We start from the raw sequence: 24,677 nt of genomic DNA, 5'->3' as shown, positions 1-24,677 counted from the left end.
TAGCTATTTAGTTTGTTTGTATTAAAATAAATGGCCTGACCAATGCTTCAGATCAAATGCGCCATTAAATCATTCCATTTATAGTTTTTGGCACACTACTGTGTCACTTTCACGCCGTGACCTGTATATTAAAAAAATGTCTGAAATCTACCCACACAAACACAAGGCACCATAGTAAGTAAAATACAGTGTTTAATGTAAGTTTAAATGTCACTGTATCCGAGCAAAATATTTACTTATGATAAAATGAATTGAAATTGTACATCTCTGGTTTTCATAAGCTGCCTGTTAACAATGATTTGTGCTAATATTTTCAACTCTTGTTCCTTTCTGTTTTACACAGATCAAATTAAGGTATCTCAAACATTTGTTGTCCCATCCTGCTTCCAGTTGAAATGACCTCAACAGCCCATAAAAACTAGGTAAAACCCATAATCTCTCCGAGGGTATTTCCACTATAGATCAGACTTCTGTCAAACAGAATGTACCGGAAGAGCATGAAGTGTAGTCTGTGCTCCATGTGAAATTAAACCCTTAGGACAAGTCATTAGTTTCCTTCTCACTGTTTGTGTACCTGGACCGCTTGTAAAAGTCTGCACATATGACCTCGCAAACATTACAGCAGAGTGCCATCAGTCTTTGTCAGGTATAGAGCTTGACCATGTAGTGACCCAGAATAGGTTATATATGTCAAATGGACATGTAAAAGTTATGTATTAAAGGGAAAGCTCACCTAAAATATTATTATATGATAAAAAATATTATCGTTGATAAACTATTATAGTTTTTGTTAATGTTTTGAATTAGATTTTATTTTTATTTATTTTAGTATTTTTGCTTTGTGTTTTGCTATTTTTTACAATGTTTTAATCATACCTGTAGGTTTTATTAAGTTTTAGTTTGATTTAATTTGAATTATTTTAGTATTTCAACTTAAACTTAATACATTTATTTTGTTTTATTTCAGTTAATGTGCATTTTATTTCAAGTAATGAAAACGTTTATTTTTAATGGTTTTAGTAATAATAACCATGACCAAAACATTTTGTTTTTATTTAAAAAATTCTTGTCATTATTTACTCAACCTTATGTCATTCCAAACCTGTGTGACTTTCTTCTCTTTTGGGCCTCATTGACTTCCATTGTTGGGATATTATTTTATGTCTTAATTGGAATGTGATCAGGTCACGAGCTCACGACACAGCTCTCACTAAAACATTTTGTTAAATTTATTGCGTTATCACCTTAAAATATAATCATGGTGATTGTCTTAGCAAAGGGATTGATGTTTCTGAAGCTCAACTGCTTAAGTATGGTACTGTCAATGATAAAATGATTGGATCGATTCCCTGGAAACACATTATTATTGGAGTTTTAGTGTGTTCAATTATAAATCTGCTTTCAGAGTCTGCTGCCACAGACATGAGGTAATCAATTTTCAGTCTTCATAGTTAGTTCTCAGTATAGGATTTATTCATAATAAGATCCAGACCATCTTGAATTTGACCAGATAAAGCACCTGTTTTTGTTATAATAAATAGAGTTTGTTTTAACAACGCATTGTTTTAAATGGACATCTCACAGAGAGCATGTAAAAAATCCTAGTTCAAACAAAGTAATCTACTTTATTTATCCAGGAAAAATTTAACAATTGCATGTAGTTTCAGATGTCATTCGTTATGAGAATGTTTCAAGTTACTGGGGGTTTTTATGCTTTCATTTCATTCTTAACTCATTAAAGAAAAGTTTACCTGCCTCCCTCTCTTAAAAAAATTAGAATTCAAAGACCTCTTTATTTGTTGTTTATTTGTTGTACCTTTCAGTCAGCCCACAACATCAAATGCGTCCCTCGGAATTATGTTTGAAGAAAGATAGCCTGCCAGCTATTTTATATTAAACCTTTAAGGAGCCAGCTCTGACTTCAGTGTTTGAATAAGGCATTCCACATTCAGGCATTAGAACAACATTCTGTGCTCAGCTCCAGGCACTGACCCACCTTTCCCACTCCACGTCCCCACACATTCACCTCTCTCCCAGTTTCCACTTCCTTTTCACAGTACACACACACACACACACACACACACACACACACACACACACACACACACACACACACACACACACACACACACACACACACACACACACACACACACACACACACACACACACACACACACACACACACACACACACACACACACACACAGACAGACAGACAGACAGACAGACAGACAGACAGACAGACAGACAGACAGACAGAGAAAAGGCCAAGGTTACTTGTGTACACAGTGTAAGGTCCAGTCAGTCTAGAGTTGTAATGTTCAAATTCAAATTTTTACTTAGCTGTTATGTGTACATGATGTACATGTGTATGTTAGCAGTTGGCAGATTTTCTGACTGCTGTCTTGGATTTTTATCATAGATCTTTTAAGTAAATTAGAACACTACATGTCAAATGATCCCACTAGCCTATATAAAATAACTTCATCGTGTTGCATGTGAATTCCGCGAATCCATTCCAAGAGGTTATCATAATGGAAATAAAGGGGTATTTTTGTATCTGTAAAACAAATTTTGTCTTAAAAGAAGGCTTAATATTTAGCTCAGGGTTGCCAGGTCTGCTTAACAAAACTAACCCGATGGCCAATCAAAAATAGCCCAAAAGTAACACTATATGACTATATTCCAAATATCAAAACTCAAAATATGCCACTCCCATACCTAAAATACATATTTTACAGTCACTGTTATGAAAACTGAAAACCACTATATGATAGTGATCATAAATACAGATCAAAGGCTGTATTTCACCAGTGGCCCTCCTTCACAAAATCTAGCACAGTTTTTATCATTGGTAAAATATATATTTTTTAATGTAAGCAAGTAACTTAAATATCATTTATGCAATATGTCAAACCTTTAACCTGCGAAAACATTTTAAAAGCAGCCCAATTCCATTGGAAAAATCACCGACTTGGCAACCCTTATTTGGCAGTCCAATCAAATAATAATTTAAGACATGTTTAAATTCACAATTGACATTATTTCCTTTCATCCATTATACACTGTAAATTGCAGGGCAAGGCAACTGCATCACAACTTAACTTTTGAACACAAAGCTATCATATGCTCATTCATTTGGCAGACACTTTTATTCAAAGTAACTAACATTGCTTTCAAGTCATTTCATTAATTCATGCATTCCCTGAGAATCGAACCCATAACTTAGGTGTTGCCAGCACCATGTTCTACTGTTTAAGACACAGAAATAGTGATGCGTCCCAAAGACTTACTTAAAGGTGCGTTTGTGTTTCAGTCTCTATTCAATCATACAGGTTGGGAATGACATGAAAAAATGGCATTTAACATTAAACTTCAAAATCAATTAAATTCAAATAAAAAGGCTGAATCCATCATTCTGAAGACCTGGTTCTACCATTAAGTCAAAATTAAAGGGATGGTTAACCCAGAAATTAAAATTCTGTAATAATTTGGCATGTTATTTATTTTTCTACACCTTTCTGCAGGCTTGAATAGAGATGAAACAGATGCAGTTGAATTGTACAGCTTGTACATTACCATATTTATTTAACTTAATTGTTTTTTGAGTGCCCAAAATACTTTGGGTGTCACCACCATTGTTGTTATTCCTATTTATTTAGCAGAAGATTTTATTCAAGGAAAATAATACAGAATAAGCAATTATGCTGCACTAGTAGTACTCATAATCATCAGTATACCTTGCAGTTTTTTTCGATTGCTAAATGACAGTGAGCACAACTGGAGCTAAATGTGCAAAACTCTAACTACAGTCTGTACTACCAACAGTCACCTGAGCTAAACAGTTCACATCACCTGCAAAACTCATTCCAAGCAACACAACTCTTAACACGTGGCTCAAAACAGGCTCAGTGAGCCAAACACTATGCACAACCCTCACTGAGATAACACACACTGTCACACAGAACACACTGAGAGTAAAAACACTAGCATCAAACACCAATACAGAAAATACAAACTTTTCATCTTTACAGTTTGAACAATTTCAGTGACTTCATACAAAGTAATATTTTCTTCAAAGAAAAGAGTGACATTCTATCACATGATTTATTTAAATTTTTAATTCTTTAAGGTAAATGAAAATTAGCAGTTTGCTTCAATAGTCTGTTGTAATTTACGGAATTACAGTAATGAGAAATAAAGAGGTAGAAACTAAAAGTACATACTATAATTCGAACAAATAACAAACAAGACCTGCTTAGCCTCTCAGCTGAAATTGCAATCGGCAGTGTTTGAAAGGCACAATGCTGAAATCCAATCCGTTTTGAATGCAGTGTGTTAGCATTTGAACAAAGTGCTGTAAATCCACAGTGTTGTGCAGGTTGTGGTTAAAGTCATGGGATAACTGTGTAGAGTTTTGAAAACTGTGTTCAAGCAATTAAAAACGAACTAGAGTTTGGTCCACATGAACTGCTGCTGTGCAGACTGTAGTTAGAGTTTTGCACATGTTGCTCCAGTTGTGCTCACTGTCGTTTAGCAATCGAAAAAAACTGTAATAGTTTTTCACCCTCTTCTTTTCTGTTTCTCTTCATTATAGCACTTTAAAAACACATTTACTCTTCAGAGGAATTCGTTTATGAGAAGAAAGCACTCTTCTCCAGGAAGCCAGGAAGGTGTGTTGTAGTTCTCTAATAAGAACCATCAGTGGTGGTTTAGTCTCTAGGGTTTCCTGCAGACATTTGTTCTCTCTCTCTCTCTCTCTCTCTCTCTCTCTCTCTCTCTCTCTCTCTCTCTCTCTCTCTCTCTCTCTCGGTCTGTCTGTCTGTGTGTGTGTGCGTGCAGCGGACCAAATCTTCACGTTTGTGTTGACACCGCCATAAACAAAAGCAGATTTGGTGGGTTACACGACTCTTATTGTGCTATGACAAAATATGTGACCTTTGTTGTACTTTCTGTTTAGCTGTAAATCATTTGAAGACTATACTTGACACTGAGAAATGTTTGGTTGCAGGAAACATGATGTTTATGATGGTGGTCTTCTGAACATCACCACTGTGAGGGACTTTTAAGGGGCAATTAAGAATGTCTTCATTCAATTTAGGCAGTCAAATTAGTATTTATACTCTTTTACTTTTATTAACAAACTAAACAAACTATTGATAATTGAGGCTAATATTATAGTTTAGCAGTGTTGCGGGTGAGACATCTATTAATTTGTGAGGCAATGAAAAGTTTACTGAGGGCCAGTGTAATTGATTTATTATGGACAAAACCTTGATGAACATCTGCTCTTTATTTCCTCAGAATCGTAATGATTGTGAATTGTGTGTGATATCTGGATTACAGCTCTGAATTAAGCTCCATATTCAAGACAAACGGACCCTAACATCATTCGATATCAGAATAAATAGAAAAAAGACATTGTAGACGCAATTTACTTTATCAGCTTAATTATCCACTTACCCCTTTCCACCTAGTTTTTAGAGAAATGTTTTCTAGTTTAGAGAAAAAAGGCCTATAAAGTACTTAAGGGAATGAACAGTGTTTCAGTGCAAGTTCAAGGTTTCTCTCCAAGCGCTCAAATACCACATTGCCAGCCCTCTTTTTTTTCAGTGCCTTCCATTTCCCACAATCACGAGAATAAATGTAGATGATGCTGAGTTTTCTTGCTACCATGCAGTGGTTTATTCCCAATGCTGACCTCACCATACTGAACATGAAATGTGTCCTTCTGTTAATGTCCTTTTCTTATCAATTAATGTTATTCCATTATATTGTACAAAATGTTTCTGAAAATGTAAGCAGAGTCACTCTACCAAAATAAATTATGTTAACATTAGGATACTTCTGGCATTTAATATGTGCTCTATAAAAGTAAAAAAATAAATAAAAAAAACTTTTGACTTTGACATTGATAAACACAAAACAAACAAAATCTGCATGGGCTAAATCTGACTGTTATATGCCAGAGTATAAAAAGCATATGCTAAATGTGTTGAATCAACACAGTTCAAATGTAAAACGTTTGCTCTTGTAGATTTGGATGGGCTTGTGTCCAAAAATCCTTTTTCCAGTACTTTTCCATAACCTCTTCCTGTGGAGTCAGGACATGTTTGATTGGTTCTGCTGCAGATGGAGTGTGTTAAAGTTCACATTTTTTGAAAACCTCTTGACTGCAATTACTGAACATCTTGTTCTGTGATAATTGAAGATGGTTTGTGAACACTTGATCCTTCTGTAGAGTGTTCATGCAATTCACATTTGAATGTTACAAAATGTTTGTCAACACTGGACACTCAAAGCAAACGTTCCAAATCATTTGTCCTCAAAATTACTGCAAAGGCATGGAGTACGTCAGAAATAGAACAACATAGGCTATTCATTTACATTTATTCAGTGTTTTTTTTTCTTTCTATGTTTTTTCCACAGTGATTTCAGTAGAAGTGCAGGACCAAGTGCTGACCAACAGATAGCTGCTTGGTTTGAAAGTGACTAATTTGTGAACTGTGCTTCATACATAGCACCACTACTGACAATAGACAACGAACCTTTTTGCCAGTGAAATTTCACTAATGCGACCGCTAATGAAGCCACTCGATAAAGTACTCATCGCTCTGCGCCGCATCCATTGTAGACTGCATGTTTTTAGGGGTTCTATTGGCTTTTGACATGTCGCATCATGCCCCTCGGGTCCGGTGTAGAGACAGGGTGTCAGTCTTAACTAATGTGTCTTGCAGCTAATAGTTCAACAAAATTTACATTCTTGTTTTACTCCTCTAACAATTTTTAAACAATTAATTCTAGAACATTCTTCAACCAAAGCCCTTGGTATAAAATAATTTGATGTGTTATCTGTACAGACATTAGTTGCCGCCGTTGACGAGCTTGAACAAACCTTGCACGAATGCATAATGAAAAGATGACGGAGGCTAATTGATCTAACAGACCTCCATATGGAAACTTCATAAGGTCAACTCACTGGCATTTAATGCTAGCAGTGACAAAAATGGAACTGAATCATCCAACTAGAACATTCTTTCCAATGACAAAAAACTGAAGCAAGGAAAAGGCTGTGTGATCACTTAGACCATCACACATTTCTTTGGGAATCAGGGAAAGTATGAGAATATCCACTCTAAATGATATGGAGAGGTCTCTAGCTCAAATAAAAATTGTGTTTTGGTTGTGGTTACTACAGGATTGTTGGGGGAATGATTATAATATGGTGGTTTTAGCAAGAGGGACATATTTTGTCACATGTAAATTAATGAGGCCCTCGGGTAAATAATAGTATATTGAAGAATGCAGGAAGACATAAAAATAAGTTGCAACCAATTCCATGTGCAAGTGTCTGAAACCACTAATGCTCCCTTAAGTGTGCTTCAGGAGTCCACTGTCTGCTGGAGTAAAATGTACACTCAAACCATTTCTCACATACAGAAACAGTCAGCTGCTGATGCATTTGTGCAGTTTTGGCATGGACAAAATGAAATAATGCTAACTACAGTAAATGGATCCCATATTAAAGAGTATGTTTGCCAAAATATGTGCTGATTTTAATTTCGTAGAACTGCATGTCTCACAAAATCAAGTGTGTGCTAACACTTTAGTACCAAGAAGCACCACAGATTTCTTTTTTCTAAGAATTTAAAATATAAAATAAGCTTGTTCGATTCCAGAGAACAATTAATGAATAAGAAAAAGAATAATAAAAAATACTAAGATTTATTATAATTATATTTTATATTATTTTTGATAGATATAATGAATTTTGATAGAAACATTTGATTAGTTTTGTATTGCTTGACTGAAAAATGGTGACCTGGACCATTTTTAATAAAATAATTTTGTGGAACATTTTACCTTTTGTGGTCAATACCTTTTTCTATCATATTGATATTTTCAGAAAAAGACGGCTGGTGAAGGTTGATAAGCATAGCTCTGTATTTTGCTCACATCATGAGCAACATGGGCTATTTAAAAATCCAGTGACTATTGCTCACGTTCAAATGGTGATGTGGCCCACTCGTTTGTTAATTGAGGGCTGTTTATTTCAGTTTGTCACACTCTCACGGAAGCCTCCAAAATATGTCCTCTTGTCCCATGGATTAAGCTGGCAGCTCATAAAATATACTTGAAATAGTTGGCACTCTTGTATTGGGTGTCCTGATGCAGAACATCTTTACACAGAATTAACACAAGCATCAGAAAGCCTGTTTCCTCTGTCAGAGAAATGGGACCAGTGTTGGAATATGTATTGCATTGGTATGCGTTGTAAGAAATTGTGGTTTCCACTCCAAAATATATTTTAGAATGAGCTCATCCCCAAAATGGCTTAATTATCATAGAGATGAAGGAAGTGAAGTTATATTGTTTCTTCACTATTTGGGTTGATCACATCCTGAGCAAATAGTTAATTGTAGAATGGGAATGGGTGTGGGACACCGAGAACCTTCTCAGACAATGGGGTGTCTCAACTTCTTTAACATACAGAACACAGCTGTTAAAACAAGAGCAACTTCATTTACATTAAGAGTGGTAAACTGTAACAGGATAAAGGGTTTAAGATTTGGATGTTCTGGGTTCAGTCTGACGCCGATGAACCCAAGGTGCTTCGTGTACCTTGCCACTGTTGTAATAAACTTAATTTTTTGAGATCTTCGACGTCCACATCATTTTTTTTCTTACAGCGGTTTACCACAAATCTTTGCATTCAACTTCTGTTTATGTTTGCTGATCAGTGTTTATATGTGAATAAAACCCTAAATTCAATTCGTATAAAGCAGTCACGTCTCTTCAGAAAACTAAACCGCTCGATTCATATGGATTAGTTTTACGATCCTTTTATGAACTTTTTGAAGCGGTAAAGTGGTAGTAGCATGATATCTGTCTTTGGAGGGACAGAAATCGCACAGATTGTATTAAAAATACCTTTGTATTCTGAACAGGGTTTGTACACCTTTTCCAAGGTCAAATTTAAGCACTTTTCAAGCACTTTCAATGTCCCTTTTAAAGCTTTTTTCAGCACCTTACACCACCGTAAATACCAATACATGCAGTCAAAATTATTATTTAGTGTTTTTATCACATTAAAAGAGATAATGCTATAAATAGGCAAAAATGTGTTTCGTATTAGCAGAAGGACCAGATATTTAAGCAAATCACAAGTTTTATTTTACAAAATGTATCACTAAGTAGATAATGCTTATGAATAATAATTATAATTATATTAATGTCCAAATATTGCTTCCCAGATAATATGATTTTCAGGCTGTAAAACTGAAGAAATTTCAAAGGCTGAAAATATGAAGACAGGATTTTTCATGTCATGTGCCTGTATAAGCAATGTGTTGAGGATTAAGGATAAATTACTATTTCCTTTGCAGTTTGACTGGCCCATTTTACCTGAAACTGCTCATGCAAAAAAAGTTGGCACAGCTGATTTTTCAAGAAATGTAGGGCCTAAATAATTATATTTTAGTACATAATTTCAACACAAAATTATCAAAAACAGTCATTACTAATAATAAAAACACATGGAAAAGGCATATATGGTAGGCCTATTGTATTATTGTCCCAAACGATTTACCAAAAAGTGGCCCAATTTAGCTGATATCACCCTATAACAAAAAATATATTTTCCAGATAGACGAATCTTTAATTTTGTGAATTTAAATATCAACATCAATCCAAAACAATTGGGTAAATAGGCCTACACATTCAAAGAATAGATGTTTTATTGATTCTTCTTGTGTGTTACAAAAGATGCATGTAGTCTCCATGTCTCTAAAAAACTTGAGACTACTTGTCTCACTGGATAAATCAAGTGAATAATCTTATATGCAATTTCTTTAACTTTATTAGCAAGACAGTACTGGGTAAACTCCAGACCTCTATCCATTTAATCTGATTATACATTGAGTTCCAAAAAGGTGTGCTTTTAGGCAATAATGTAGTTTACATTATTTTCTAATATAAAAGTTATTACATTTACAGTTATTACATCTATAATTTTCACACCATACTTAACTGATTACTGTACGTTCAGCCTATATGGGGATAGACTCAGAAAATAAATTGCCTGATGAAAGTTGAATAATACATTGCCTGATAAAAGGCCTTTAAAGGAATGGCATCAAATACTACTGCAACCTCTTTAGCAGTTACATGGATCTTACAGGGCCTATAAAATCCATGTAACTGCTAAAGAGTTTGCAGCAGTGGCGGATGCAGAACGTGACAGATGGGTGGGCCTGGATTAAGTCGAGGTGGGCCTGAATCTAGGGTTTAGTAGGCTATATTTATGGAGATGAGAAATAAAAACCGCACTGTACAGCTATGATCAGCTGTTCGGCCGAGTTTTCGAAGTTGTTAATACGGAAAGACCGAAGCTGACCGGTTGGTTTTAGTCAAATGACCTTGCGGCACTCTCTGAAAAGTTAAGATGTTTTTCATCTCGCCGCGGCAAGTATTTACAAATTTATTGTAAAGTGTTACCGGAATTACAACTGGAAAATTTGCGAGATGTGTCTCGAACGAAGGGATTAAGGGACTGTCCGCTGAAATAAAAAACAGTGAACTTGAAACCGAGAGTTGTTTTTCTTTTCTTGTTACAAAAACACTTCAGAGGCATAAAACACCTGCAGACAGAAACAATATCATTTAAATAGCAGATCACACGTCGAGGACGCACGTTTTGATGCAAAAAACGCGCGTTTCTGACGCGCTTTTTCCGTGACCACAAAGCGCACGTTAAGAACGCGCGCTTTTATGACAAATCGCGAGTCCCTTGGCAGTCGAAACGCATGCGTTTGACGAGTCAATCAGATGCCTGACCACGTCTTTCACGACCGCGTCACTTCCATTATGAACGCTAAAAGACGCTATATGTGAACGGGCCCGTCTTTGTCTTTCCAAGACACGGTGTTCATGTGAACAATGAGCCTCGTCCCCTCTCCTTGCAAGGGTGTCAAAGTCTGGACAAAATATGTACAGTGACATGACATACCAGATTCAAACTGTGCGTTCGCGCGTTGGCTGGCGCTGAGCCAGAGATGGACGCGCTCAGGCTTGTCATATATCATATAAAGTGTTCGGCGGGCCGTATATGGCCAAACTTAATTCATTATTATTATTAAAATTAAAAATTTAAATTTCGTTTTTATTAATCTGATTGGATGGGCCACCTGTCAACGTGCCCACCCAGGCCCGCCCATAAATCCGCGCCTGGTTTGCAGTAGTATTTGATGTGAATCAAATACTCCTGGACTATTAGATTATAATAAAGGCTAATAGTTCAGGAATTCACAGTAATTAAAAAGATGTCCATTATTCTTAACTGTCTGACCAAAATTATATCATTATTGTAAAAGTTAAAAATAGTTAAACTTTTGCCGCTCTACTCTGTGACGATTACTCCCACGGCCAATAAAAAGGGGGCATCCAAACTAGCGCGGAAATCAAAATGAAAACTCCACCTACTTTTGCTCTGGCCAGCATAGCGCAAAATCGCTCTGCATCTAAGGGCTACATTTTATTTCTCCATTTAATAAACAAACTATTCAGTCAGATAGGTATTTGTTGTGAAATAAATACAGTTACAATTTCAAGCATTGTATCCAAAATTCAAGCATTTTCAAGGATTTCAAGCACCGGTACCCACCCTGTCCGAAGATGAACGAAAGTCTTACGGGTTTGGAACGGCATAAGGGTAAGTAAATGATGACAGAATTTTCTTTTCTTTTTTTGGTGAACTAGCCCTTTAAATATTCCCCATCATATATACGAAGGAAGTAGAATAGCAGAAATACCTATGAGAAATAATAATGGATCACTGTAGCGCCACCACTATGGGATTAGATTTCGGTCACAATTCTGCGCGCGCAAGATCACATTTTGAGCTCGCAAAAGTATCGAAAGCCAAATGGTTCAGAATTCGTGTGCATTTGATCGGCGTATAAATATTAAAACGCCGTCTTCATAACGCCGCCAGGCGTTAAATAAGCGCCGTCAGGCGATAAGTTAACGTCACACGCCGCCACGCGTTAAAATAACGCCACTCGCCGATAGATGTTAAATTGACGCCACACGCCACTCAAAATGCAGATTTATGAGCTCATCTACATGGCCCCTCCTCTTCTGAGTTTGAGGACCCTACGGCAAGTCGGAGAGGACAATCCAGTGTGGAAGAGCGCGAAAATGGCAAGGAGAGAATTTGTTTCGCGGTGTAAACACACTGTAAATGAATGTGAAGTGTAAATGTAAATTAATTTTGTTAAAGAAAAAAATAATAAAATAAAAAAAGGTCTAGTTTAAGATCCGGCGCAGCACCGGATGTAGTCTGGCTCGTACCCCCGTTATCTGAGCCCAGAAAAATGTCTGATCCAAATCATTTTAGAAGACGTCTAACTACGATTAGGGATCGCATAAATGCCCAGCTCGATAGTTTGCTGGAAACATCGCCACAAGGGCATGGGGAACACAGTCTCGTAGACAGGTAGGTAAGGAACAGAGTGTCCTGCAGAGTTTACCTCCAACCCCACTGAAACACACCTGGACCAGCTAGACACCACTTCCAGGCAGGTGTCTTGACAGGTTGGAGCTAAACTCTGCAGGACAGTGACCCTCCAGGACTGACTCGTATGCAGGTAAAAGAGTAGTAAACTCGAGAGCATGTAGAGGTGAATTTGAGAACTTGTAAGTTATGCTAAAATTTATTCGTAGCCTACTGCTCAGATGTGAAAACCTTTAAAATCAAAATCTGAAATTGAATGTTGAGATTTGCACTCGCAGACAATTGTCACAGACATGCATTTCTGTTCTGAATTTTAAATTATTATAAGACGTACAGTATAAACTGCTAATTCCAAAACAGGTCATTGTGCTATAAAATAAACCAATAAGCCCTACGAAGCCGTGATTTACAGTGAATTTAGAACAGGGGCGTTGTTCTAAATTTGGAACGGTGCAGATTTATGGAGCCCATCCCCTAGAAATATTTTGCATGGTTCTTTATAACTTCACAAAACCGTTATACACTTTCTTTTTAAAAGCCAAATACCACTTTCTTTTCTAAAGTATTAATTGAATTACATGTTTGTATTTTAATTATAATGTATTTCATTTGTAATGATCTCAGCTTGAGCACCCGTCCCGCTTTGCGTTGTAGCCTACCGCACAGCATTTTCACCGCTTGTCCCGCACTTCGCATATTGAGAAAATGACCCGCATTTTCATCAGTCTGTTGGTTTTTAATGATCATATTAAGTAATCGTAGATGCGTTCTTTTTCCTTTTTAAGAAAGCATTTTATTTATTCTTTTTGCGGCATAGTTTTTCACCTATATTTACCAGCGCTTCGTTAGAAGTGCAAATACAACAGCCGTTTTTAAAATCCTATCCAATTGTTGAAAGCACAGGAGTAAACACGTCACTAGTAGGTTATGACGGCTGTCAATCAAAATGTGGAGCGGTGATTCGTTCCATTTGTTTCTGTCAGAAAACAAATGGATAATTCGGTAAATCAAATTTTAAATTTAACAGAATTTATCAACTTTTGCCTGCTGTGATTGTTTTAATTCACATCCTTTCTAAAAAAATATGAACTTTTTGGTTTAATATATTCTTAATATATAAGACTGTCAATTATCTAAATTCATGTTGGTTTATATTTTATTTGTTCATTATTTATTTTGTTGGATTTTAGTTGGACTTGGTCAGAACTGTTTCAAAAATAGTGATCTGCATGATGTCTGCTGCCTTTGGGCTCAGTGATGTTGAATTAAAATGTCATGTAAAATAAATACATATTATGTTACATTGTGATGTAATGGTGTTTTCTGGAAGGGACTAAAGAACAAATAATTTTTATCAGCTGAAAGGCAGAATACAAATGTTTTTATTAAGTTAGATAAACATTATATAGGCTAACAGTTTCAGGTTATGTTTTAGTGTTGTAACATGTCCCACATTGTCCCACACAAACTTATAATCGTCCCACATTTGGTATGTTTGATGGTGGTCACCCTAATCTCAGGGTATTACTTAATAGCACACTCAAATTTGTAGTATAGCCTAATGTGTAAATGTTTTCTGAAAGGTTTGAGATGTTTCGCAACGAACACTCGTTGCACGGTCCAGCTCGTCCCAGGAGGGCACGGAGGAGAAATGTGACATGTACATTTAGAGTTACACTTCTCAGAACAGGAGTTCAACGCTTAACATCATTGAGAGGTAAGTCATCTGCTAACATACTGTTTAAAATTAACATGACAATTCTGTGAGCAACATAAAAAGCAGAGTTTGGTTATATTAAATTGATGACAGCATTGCACACTGTTGCCCAATAGATGCCATTGCCAGTCAGAGGCTTGTAGTGCAGAGAGATCAAAGTGAGAGTCAGTTTGCAGAAACTCTACGGAGTGCATTCCCACAGCTTCAAGGAAGGGAGTTTGAGTTGTACAGGGTTGATGCTCAGAGGCAGGTTTCTTGTTTGAGTCTGGAGTCAAAAACCCCAGCAGCAATAAGTGCAAGTGGGCAACTTGGAAGATCAGCACTTTATATACAGGAAAAGGTAATCTAACATAACAACAACAACAACAACAACAATAATTTCAAATAAAATTAAAATTGTGTCTGCAATTCTCCTTTGTATAGAGATTGTGTTTCCAGTATTTGATCTGTTTCATTACAGTTTTCATTTTCATTTGATATGTAGGTAGCATCTCATTATTTTACTGCTTGCATTGTTTTATGTATAAATTATAGTTAATTTAAATGAAAGCAGTTACAGTTGTTCAATTTTACAGAGTACTTCTGCACCAGTGGCCTCCTCTCCAGCAGCTCCAGTGGCCTTCTCTCCATCAGCTCCAGTGGCCTCCTCTCCATCAGCTCCAGTGGCCTCCTCTCCATCAGCTCCAGTGGCCTCCTCTCCATCAGCTCCAGTGGCCTCCTCTCCATCAGCTCCAGTGGCCTCCTCTCCATCAGCTCCAGTGGCCTCCTCTCCATCAGCTCCAGTGGCCTCCTCTCCATCAGCTCCAGTGGCCTCCTCTCCATCAGCTCCAGTGGCCTCCTCTCCATCAGCTCCAGTGGCCTCCTCTCCATCAGCTCCAGTGGCCTTCTCTCCATCAGCTCCAGTGGCCTTCTCTCCATCAGCTCCAGTGGCCTTCTCTCCATCAGCTCCAGTGGCCTCCTCTCCAGCAGCTCCAGTGGCCTTCTCTCCATCAGCTCCAGTGGCCTTCTCTCAATCAGCTCCAGTGGCCTTCTCTCAATCAGCTCCAGTGGCCTTCTCTCCATCAGCTCCAGTGGCCTTCTCTCCATCAGCTCCAGTGGCCTTCTCTCCATCAGCTCCAGTGGCCTTCTCTCCATCAGCTCCAGTGGCCTCCTCTCCATCAGCTCCAGTGGCCTCCTCTCCATCAGCTCCAGTGGCCTCCTCTCCAGCAGCTCCAGTGGCCTTCTCTCCATCAGCTCCAGTGGCCTTCTCTCCAGCAGCTCCAGTGGCCTTCTCTCCATCAGCTCCAGTGGCCTTCTCTCCATCAGCTCCAGTGGCCTCCTCTCCATCAGCTCCAGTGGCCTCCTCTCCAGCAGCTCCAGTGGCCTTCTCTCCATCAGCTCCAGTGGCCTCCTCTCCAGCAGCTCCAGTGGCCTTCTCTCCATCAGCTCCAGTGGCCTTCTCTCAATCAGCTCCAGTGGCCTTCTCTCCAGCAGCTCCTGTGGCCTCCTCTCCAGCAGCTCCAGTGGCCTTCTCTCCATCAGCTCCAGTGGCCTTCTCTCCATCAGCTCCAGTGGCCTTCTCTCAATCAGCTCCAGTGGCCTTCTCTCCATCAGCTCCAGTGGCCTTCTCTCCATCAGCTCCAGTGGCCTTCTCTCAATCAGCTCCAGTGGCCTTCTCTCAATCAGCTCCAGTGGCCTTCTCTCCAGCAGCTCCAGCAGCCTTCTCTTCACTCGATCCAGTTGCAGATATATATATCTCGGACGAAGATGAAGATGAGTAAGTGATTTGATGTTGTTGTTAAATGTATTTATAGTTACAACAAAAGATGAAGTAACAATTTGTATTATTTCTTGTTTTCAGTGTTGGCATCAAAGTGTTATTAACTACAATGCTAAGCAAAGTGGATTTTACATTTGCACCTGCTTCCAACCAAATCAATACCACAAGATGCAACATCCTAGAAAGTGGTATTAGAGCTTTTCGACGTCAACGATTTAACCCTGAGTCGAAATTGGACGTTGTGTTTAGAGACGCTGATGGAATTGGTGAGGGGGCGGCTGATGAGGGTGGTCCTACTCGTGAATATTTAACTTTGCTGATGAGGGAAATTCACTCATGCGAAGTATTTGATGGAGAAGACTGGAATAAAACTCTTGCTTGCAATTCCAAAGGTAACCTAATGTTTATTTTTTGTGTTTTACATTAAACATTGTGGAAAAAGTGTTTACCTCATTGATCATTTTCCTGTAATTCTGCACATTTTTACACTTAAAGTCATTAGGGCTTTAAACAAAACATCTTTAAGTTAACACCTAGTGCCCATGTTAGTCAAAACCAGTTTACACCCCATTAGCAGCACACACTTTCTAAGCACCGTTTATAGACATAATAATGCTTTTTCCATTTGCATTACAGCATTGTACAATGGAATGTACAAACTAGTTGGACAGATGATAGCTGTGTGCCTGGTACATGGTGGTGTGGAGCCACATTTTTTTTCACAAAGACTGCTCTGTCAGGTGTGCAACCTTCAGCCCCCAGTACCAGACATACAACAGATTGTAGACTATGACTTCAGAGAAAAGATGATCAAGGTATGTATTAAACATTTTAATTTAGGCTAGCTGTTGCGTTGTTATAGTACTGGTAATTAGGTGACAGTTGTAATATCTTTGAATGCAGGAATTGCAAAATTATACCATGATTAACTCACCCTCAAGCCATCCTAGGTGTGCATGACTATCTTGGCTCTTCCAAGCTTGTAATGTTAGGGAATGGGCACTGTTAAAAGCCCAAAAATAGCACATCCATCAAACATAAAAGTATTCCACATGACTCCAGGGGGTTAATAAAGACTTTCTAAAGTGATATTTCTGTTAGAAAAAATATCCATATTTAAAACTTTATGAACTAAAATAACTTGCTTCCGGCGGGATTTTCGGTTAAGCCGTGCAGCGGATGGCAGTGTGGGAGAACCTCTGGTAAATTGGGTCAAAGTGCCTCCTACCGTAGTGCTTCTACCGTAACTCGTCTTACGTAGTATGTGTATGGCCACTTTGCCGGAAGCTAGTTCATAAAGTTATAAATATACTATTTACTATAAATCATGGGATAATTTCCATTTTTGGGTGAACTATCCCCTTAAAAAAACCTGTGTGCATAAAATATTTAACAATATTTTGTTTCTTTCTGAAATTGAATGCTAATTTTGTGTTAAATTCCTTCTCAATTTAGATCCAGTCAGCACATAATGTGAATGATGCCCAGTGTGCTATAATGGAGGCTTCTGACCAGTTGGCGATGCTTGGGTCTCTAAGGCACATCCAAACCTTAGAGGAGAGAGACGACTTGGTGGAATCGGCCACAAAGTTCTTCCTTGATAATAGGCTGAGGGATTCCTTGGATCAGTGAGTATAAGAATGGACAGATATTTTCACCTGATTTAAATTAACAGTGTTAGTTTAATAATGTGTCATATTGTATGCATAATTTTTTTTTTTTAATCTAGATTTAAAGAGGGCCTGAAGTGTCTTGGGCTTTTGCCTTTGATGCAAAAGCACCCTGAGCTCTTCAAAGAGCTATTTATGAATGAGGAGAAGCCCCTTTTGGCCAGAGACATATCTGCTTTGTTCAAAGCAGAGCTTTCTCCAGTTGGCAGCAACAGGAGAGTACTGGAGAGTAGAACAATCTGTTTTTGGAGGGACTGGCTCATAGAAGTGGAAGGTATGACATCATACTGTAGTTATATTGGATCTATCTGTCTGTCTATTCATCTAACTATATATCATATAATATCTATCTTTCTCATCTATATATATATATATATATATATATATATATATATAATCACTTAGCTAGCTTTTATATATTTATCTGTCTTTCTCATCTGTCGTATCTGTCACACATTTATTTCGTCACCTCTCTGTCGTCTTTGTCATCTGTCTTTCTCATCTATCATCTGCCTGTCTATCATAATCCGTTCTGTCTAAATCTTTTCTATCTATAGTAATCTGTTCTACCCTAATATATTATTAAAATATTTTTTTTTATTTTACCCAAAGATGTTAATGTCGTCATCATCATTATATATCTATAAAACTTAACCTTGTGTGTGGAATTTGTTTTTTAGATGTTCATGGTACTCTTTTAAATATTAGGAAGGTCGACAGTTCACATCGTGTAACTTACAGTGTGGCAAATATGAATGAAAGTACAAATAAGGTACTAGAGCTGTGGTGAAGGACATGTTTGTTATTGACTAACAATTAAAATTTTGGTCTGTTCTTGGGCTACTTTTATAAAGCTTTTTGTCCTTTTTTTATCTTGACCGGCATTTTAGCATGACCTTGTCACTCTCAAATGTAAAAAAATAAATAAAATAATAATAGTAATATATGGGTTTGGAACAACATGAGGGCCAGTAGCTTTGACAACTATTTCATGGCCATTCTATATCTGCAGAATGGTCATTGACTTTTTCCTTGTTCATTTTTACTAGAGGGAACTGCATACCCACTCACCTTGGAGAAGATTCTTGGATTCGTGTCAGGATCCACTTCTATTCCAAGGTTAGGGTTCCCAGTGGAACCAAAATTAGAGTTCCTACACCCTCAAGAGAATGAGGCCATTAGAATTTTCCCCGAAGCAAATACCTGCTGCATTGTCTTGAGGCTGCCAATCCATCAGAGCTATGAATTATTCAGGGAAAGTATGGAAAGTGGCATTTTGCAATCCCCCACTTTTGGAGTAATGTAGACATTGTTTGAAATACGTTTATGTTTTAATGTTATATTATGGACACGTTAGTGTACATTTAATATACATTTTTACTGCTGTTTTGTGATGTTTGTGGGTATTGCTGAGTTTTGTCCTTTTCTTAAGTTCTGATCTGTCTTGAGGCTGCCAATCCATCAGACCTATGAATTGTTCTGGGAAAAGTGGCATTTTGCAATCTCCCACTTTTGTCCTTTTCTTCAGTTCTGATCTGTCTTGTGATATCTATTATCTGTATGTACATATGAAAGTGTTCAGATTACACAAAATGAAATTCATCAAAATTACAGTAAACATTTATTGATGTCACTACCGATGTGATTTATGTTGTGATATATTACACATGTTATTGTACAAGACAAAAAAAAAAACATTTATATTTGCACATGAAAAATATTCTAGTGAATTTTATCATTAAACACTTTTTGTGGAATAAAGCAGGAATAGTTCAGCTCTATCCCAATTTAAACACACTTTGATAAAGGTTGTAGCTGGACCAGGACCAGAATTTTTTAGTACTGGCATAAACTATAGATCATGAGACAGAAAAGTAGAGGAGAGAAACAGATGTGAACATGACACATGCCATGAGCAACACTTCCAAGGTTCAGACACTATTTTAACGCTATTAAGGAATTTGTTCAATTCAAAATGAAAATTCTGTCATAATTTACTTTATTTTTTTCATACTATGGAAGTCAATGGGGTCCATCAACTGTCTGATTATCAACATTCTTCCAAATGTCTTCCTTTGTGTTGTGAGAAGAAAGAAATTCATACAGATTTGAAACAACTTGAGGGTGAGTAAATGATGACAGAATTTTTAATTTGAAGTGAACTATTCCTTTTAATGTCATTTTAAGGTCTTAGGTTTTCCACAAAAGAAAGAACATCTTTAAGGACATTTACTCCAAGATTTTCCCGGGGGCCTCCAAGTGGATCAATTTGTTCAGTGAGTTGTTGCATCTCAGCATCAGTCACAGTGAACTGGTTTGGAGGTAAAGTAACCCGTTCAGGCCAGAGTACATGAGGTACATCTGATACAGAGCGACCCTCACCACCAACTTGTTCTGCTGGATTACCCTCTCCTCCACTGGAGCCTGAGGGTCTTGCTGCAAATATCTCCCGCACTGCAGTACTCGGCTGCCTCTGTTGTGCCAGACAACCCCGGACAAAAATTTGCAGGGGCGACTGGTGTCTCTCGGTTCGCAAACCATGATTGTTCCATTGGCGTGAGAAATTTGTCAAGTCTTTATTAATTCTTGGGATGTAGACATGATGCAGAGCCCACATGTGCATTTCATTATCTACATCTACAATGCCCTCACTCTCAAGAAAATTGAAAAGGTCATAGTACACATTTGACACGCCACGCCACAGATCGACCCAAAGTCTTTCAATCCTTTGATTGTGTGTACTCCTTCCTCTGAGAGCACTACCTCGGTCAGTGCCTCTGAACAAGTTCATGAACAGGCACACGGCGTTGTTCTCTCCACCATGGTCAGTCCTTACTCTGGAAGGGACTCCATATTTGGAAATGGCATCCAAGAAACAATCCATGACAGTGCTGCTACGATTGTTGTTGGAGGCACGGAGAAAGGTGATGAGACGACTATAGCCATCAATGGCACCATGAATTACTATCCTCCATCTAATCAACACAAATACATTATTACTTAAACATAACAACTGCTGTAGACAACAAAAAAAATATACTATACTAGTATATACTATACTATATACTGCATTTAAGGAAATCTAAACAACCTGTTTTAGCAATCATATAAATGTACATTAATGAATTGCTCAATTCTTAAGTTTAAACTTTTAAAACTTATTTACTTAAAACAAAAAACAAAAAAGTGTGGCAAAAAACACTTATGGTTAGATAAGTGTTACCTAAAAAAAAGACAAAAGAATATTTAAGATAAAGTAACATAAAAAAACTACCTTATTAGTTTGTGGTTTCCATCCAAATGCCATAAAGAATTAGGTCCTGCGACACGGTAGGACCTTCTACGTAGTCGCTGACACATTGCTCTGAGAGCTGCAGCCCTTGGGTTGACACGATGCATACTGCTCCTCACTCTGCATCTTTGAACCAGAATTCCCTCTGCCCTCAGTTGTGCTCGAACTGCCTCTGATCCAAGTTGGTCATTTCCAGCCACTAGGTCCCTGATCTTTTCGTCCAAGTCTACATCAGATATGTCTGAGTATGAAGCAGACTGCAACAGATTGAAGCACCTGAAAAGATATATCCAAGTATTTTAACATTTACTAGGAGTTCTAAAATAAATCAAAAGATGCACTCAGCATTTTTCTTCACCTATTACGATTAAATGAGATGAGGTCCCCAGTCATATCAGTGACCAAACAGGTGACATTTTATTCTCTGTGGATCAGGTATAATGTGTGTAGTCAATGGATATATGTATTATATGATACAATTTACCTTAAACGTCGTTTAACTGTCGACACGGAGGTGTGTAAAATATCTGCAATCTGTGTTACAGTGAAGCCACAAGACAACAGAAACGACAGTTGATCCTGAGTAATGACATAAGACGGTGCGCCTCTGGACCCATTACTATTCAGTGGAGGTCGATATCCAGTACTTTCTGTAGAAAAATGATAACACTGCTTTTATAAAACACTTGATTAGGAAAAAGATTGACATAATAATTTTCCTATAGTTCAATAGGGTCAAACAATTCCTAGAGGGCCACTGCCCTAATTAAACACACCTGATCCAGCTAACCAAAGGCTGTATCTGAAATCGCCCCCTATACCATCATTCACTATTCCCTACACTAGTCCACTAGAAGGAGTGAATGAAAATGAGTGAGTAAATTCAGACAATGAGTGAGCGGAAGGGCTGGCGAGACCCGGGAATTCATTCAGCACGACCCTCACAGTGCAATATGGGTATTCTCTAGCTGTTGAGCATACATTCGTTGTACACATGTTAGTGCGGTGCATTATAGGATTGAATGGGTGCACTCGATAATGTCAACCAGTGTTGTGCAAGTTACTTCCAAACTGTAATACATTATACATTACCTGTTACTGTAATTTAAAAGTAATTCATTACCTTACAATATTACTGTCTCAGAATTGTAATGCGTTACATTACTCCTGTATTACTTTTGAGTTACTTTCACCAAAATAGCTATACAGTAGTAGAACTTAACATTCTAAGGCTGTAACAATATGCGATATGAAACACTCAGATCCAAAAAACCTGCAGAATCGAGACACACCCCTTCCAACTCCAAGAGTTATCCTTCCCGTCCAGATCCAACGCTACCACATCTTTAAATTACTATTAGTATTATTTGAATTTTGAAGTTAACATTATAAAAACTGCGCAAATGTGTAATTCACAGTAATACTACCCACCGGATGAAGAAGGGTTGGCTCTCCACAGAACATAAAATATTCATTTTATTTTATTTTGTTTTTCGTGATCGCATTTATGAGGAAAAAACAATGTAAGGAGGTGACAAATCTCTGTTACGGACGCGACCTCTCTGAAGCTGCACTAAAAGAGGGTTTTAAAACTCTCATATTCACAGAGACCTCAAACAGAAGACACAAATTTCTTGTGAATTTCGATTTGTACTAATTGTATCTTAATTTTAATAAATGTTTCATCAACCAATTGCCTGGATTTAATAAATAAGAAGTAAATATAGCAGACAATAGATAGGCTAATCACGACACGGAGGCGCCTGCGCGTGAACTGGAGCGCGTCTCATAAATTAACCGAAACTCAGCGTAGGCTATAAGGTAGCCTAGCCTACTTCACAGACCTGAATATATATATATATATATATATTGAAATGTCTACTTGTAAACAGAACAATTCAAAACGAAAGAAAACGGACTGCTCTCTGCTTATCTGTATGAATGTGCATTTCTCTCTGGGGCATTCACTACTGAGAAGATCGCGAGTCAGCAACGTCAACTTCATCTTTTTTAATAAACAATTAAAATGTCTCCTTGCTATATTTGACATATTCATATTCATTGCTTTTGCCGGTTCTTTGTGACAGCTTTTAGTTGCTTTCCTTACATCATGTTACGTGAACGCGTCACCACCGCATCAAACACATGATTGCGTGATGAAAACAAGAAAAATACCACCTAAACATAGCCTAACTGTTTAGAAAGAAAACACAGAACAAATAGAGTAGCCTCATGCGCATACGTCCATCTCGCGAATGTACGGTCGTCTTCATGCCATCTTCACCCATTAGCGAGCCCAAGCATTAGCCGCTTTTCCACTGGCCAGCGTGAGCACAGAGGCCAAAATCATGCCTCACGGCACTCCTGTAAAAAAATAAATCGCTATAAAAAATATATCAGACGCTGCCATTTTGTCTTTATTTACAAAACTTGGACACCACACGCGGCTATTGACTGACCATGAACAGGCAACTTAGCCTACTTGCATTTTTCATTCGTTAATGTCTGGCGGTCTTGTTTTTTTTTCTTGTTGTTTTTTTACAATTAAATCTAAAATTGTGTTGTAACGCAAGCGTACCTGAACATGTAATATAGTAAAAAATTACTGAAAATTTATTAGTAATCCCTTACACTACTGCGTTACAGCAAAAAGTAATATGTTACTGTAATGCATTACTTTTGTAACGCGTTACTCCCAACACTGATGTCAACTATGGTTTTGGACACCACTACAAATGGATGTCCCTAGTGCCCTATTTAACTCTTTATTTTTGTTTGCAAAACAGTTTGATGGCATTTACCTTCCTGCGCTCTCGGTTCAGAAGTTTGAATCTCCTGAATAAACTCTGATACCTCATGGATTATCTCATCTGCAGCCTGAGCATTTAGAAGCCTCCCCTTTGCCCATTCCAGGCTCCTTAGCATGGTTTGAAGTCTGAAAAGTAAAACATTTATTATTATTAAATAAATAAATAGGGTCAAATGTGTTTTTGTATTTTTTCTTTGTCTTACGACAAAGACAGCAAGGTGGCCCAACACCAGTAGAAGAGGCAACATTAACATTATGTAACCATGCCCCAGTTTCACAGACAGGTGCTTATCTTAAACCAGGAGAAGATTAATACGTACATATGTACAGTACCGGTCACAAGTACAATTGGTCATAGAATTGCATTGCACACGGTACCGCTGCTAGCCATTTTGGTGCCCTAAGCATAATTCCTTTATGATTTTGTTATATACATCTCTAAAAAGTGCCTAATAATATTTCTGTGCTGAAATAATATCGGCATTATAATTATTATGATGACTATGATATGATTGATTTTTCATTAGGCTATTTTTGGTGCCCCCTACACACAGCGCGTGGTGGAAGAAGCGATTGCACATAAAACTTTTACAATTTATAGCCTACCCACCAACCGTATACGCTAATGCTAATATCTTGTCTTTACAGAAATCCTTACCTATTTAATGATGACTGAAAGACATCAGGCCCTGGATTATCAGAGAGTAAAAGGCGAGTGCAGTCATTTACAGTGTGTTTACACCGCGAAACAAATTCTCTCCTTGCCATTTTCGCGCTCTTCCACACTGGATTGTCCTCTCCGACTTGCCGTAGGGTCCTCAGACTCAGAAGAGGAGGGGCCATGTAGATGAGCTCATAAATCTGCATTTTGAGTGGCGTGTGGCGTCAATTTAACATCTATCGGCGAGTGGCG

At 37.8% G+C, this 24,677-nt stretch overlaps 2 protein-coding genes and 1 long non-coding RNA gene across 3 annotated transcripts; 2 read left to right on the top strand and 1 right to left on the bottom strand.

The window, feature by feature from the left end:
* The first annotated feature begins 13,430 nt into the window (after nt 1-13,430).
* On the top strand, nt 13,431-14,947 carry LOC143723452 (uncharacterized). Its single transcript, XR_013197116.1, has 3 exons — nt 13,431-13,519; nt 14,101-14,234; nt 14,810-14,947. It is a non-coding gene; the product is annotated as an uncharacterized LOC143723452 (long non-coding RNA).
* A 966-nt stretch (nt 14,948-15,913) lies between these two features.
* Nucleotides 15,914-18,914, top strand: LOC143723187 (G2/M phase-specific E3 ubiquitin-protein ligase-like). Its single transcript, XM_077215201.1, has 7 exons — nt 15,914-15,990; nt 16,243-16,385; nt 16,630-16,808; nt 17,449-17,621; nt 17,723-17,937; nt 18,344-18,435; nt 18,713-18,914. The coding sequence occupies exons 2-7, from the start codon at nt 16,313-16,315 to the stop codon at nt 18,785-18,787; spliced, it is 807 nt and encodes a 268-aa protein (XP_077071316.1). The 5' UTR covers nt 15,914-15,990; nt 16,243-16,312; the 3' UTR covers nt 18,788-18,914.
* Nucleotides 18,915-19,271: 357 nt separating this feature from the next.
* On the bottom strand, nt 19,272-21,629 carry LOC143723348 (uncharacterized). Its single transcript, XM_077215620.1, has 3 exons — nt 21,440-21,629; nt 20,938-21,231; nt 19,272-20,638 (listed from the first exon to the last, which is right to left on the bottom strand). Exons 2-3 carry the CDS (start codon nt 21,060-21,062, stop codon nt 19,846-19,848), a joined length of 918 nt encoding a protein of 305 aa, XP_077071735.1. The 5' UTR covers nt 21,063-21,231; nt 21,440-21,629; the 3' UTR covers nt 19,272-19,845.
* Between the last annotated feature and the right edge of the window lie 3,048 nt (nt 21,630-24,677).

Source organism: Siphateles boraxobius, unplaced genomic scaffold, assembly GCF_051911475.1.
Source record: "Siphateles boraxobius isolate OS27281-9 unplaced genomic scaffold, OSU_SipBor_1 7, whole genome shotgun sequence".
NCBI classification, from domain to species: Eukaryota; Metazoa; Chordata; class Actinopteri; order Cypriniformes; family Leuciscidae; genus Siphateles; species Siphateles boraxobius.
The sequence above is the reverse complement of the archived record's forward strand: the minus strand, read 5'-3'. Positions and strand labels throughout refer to the sequence as shown.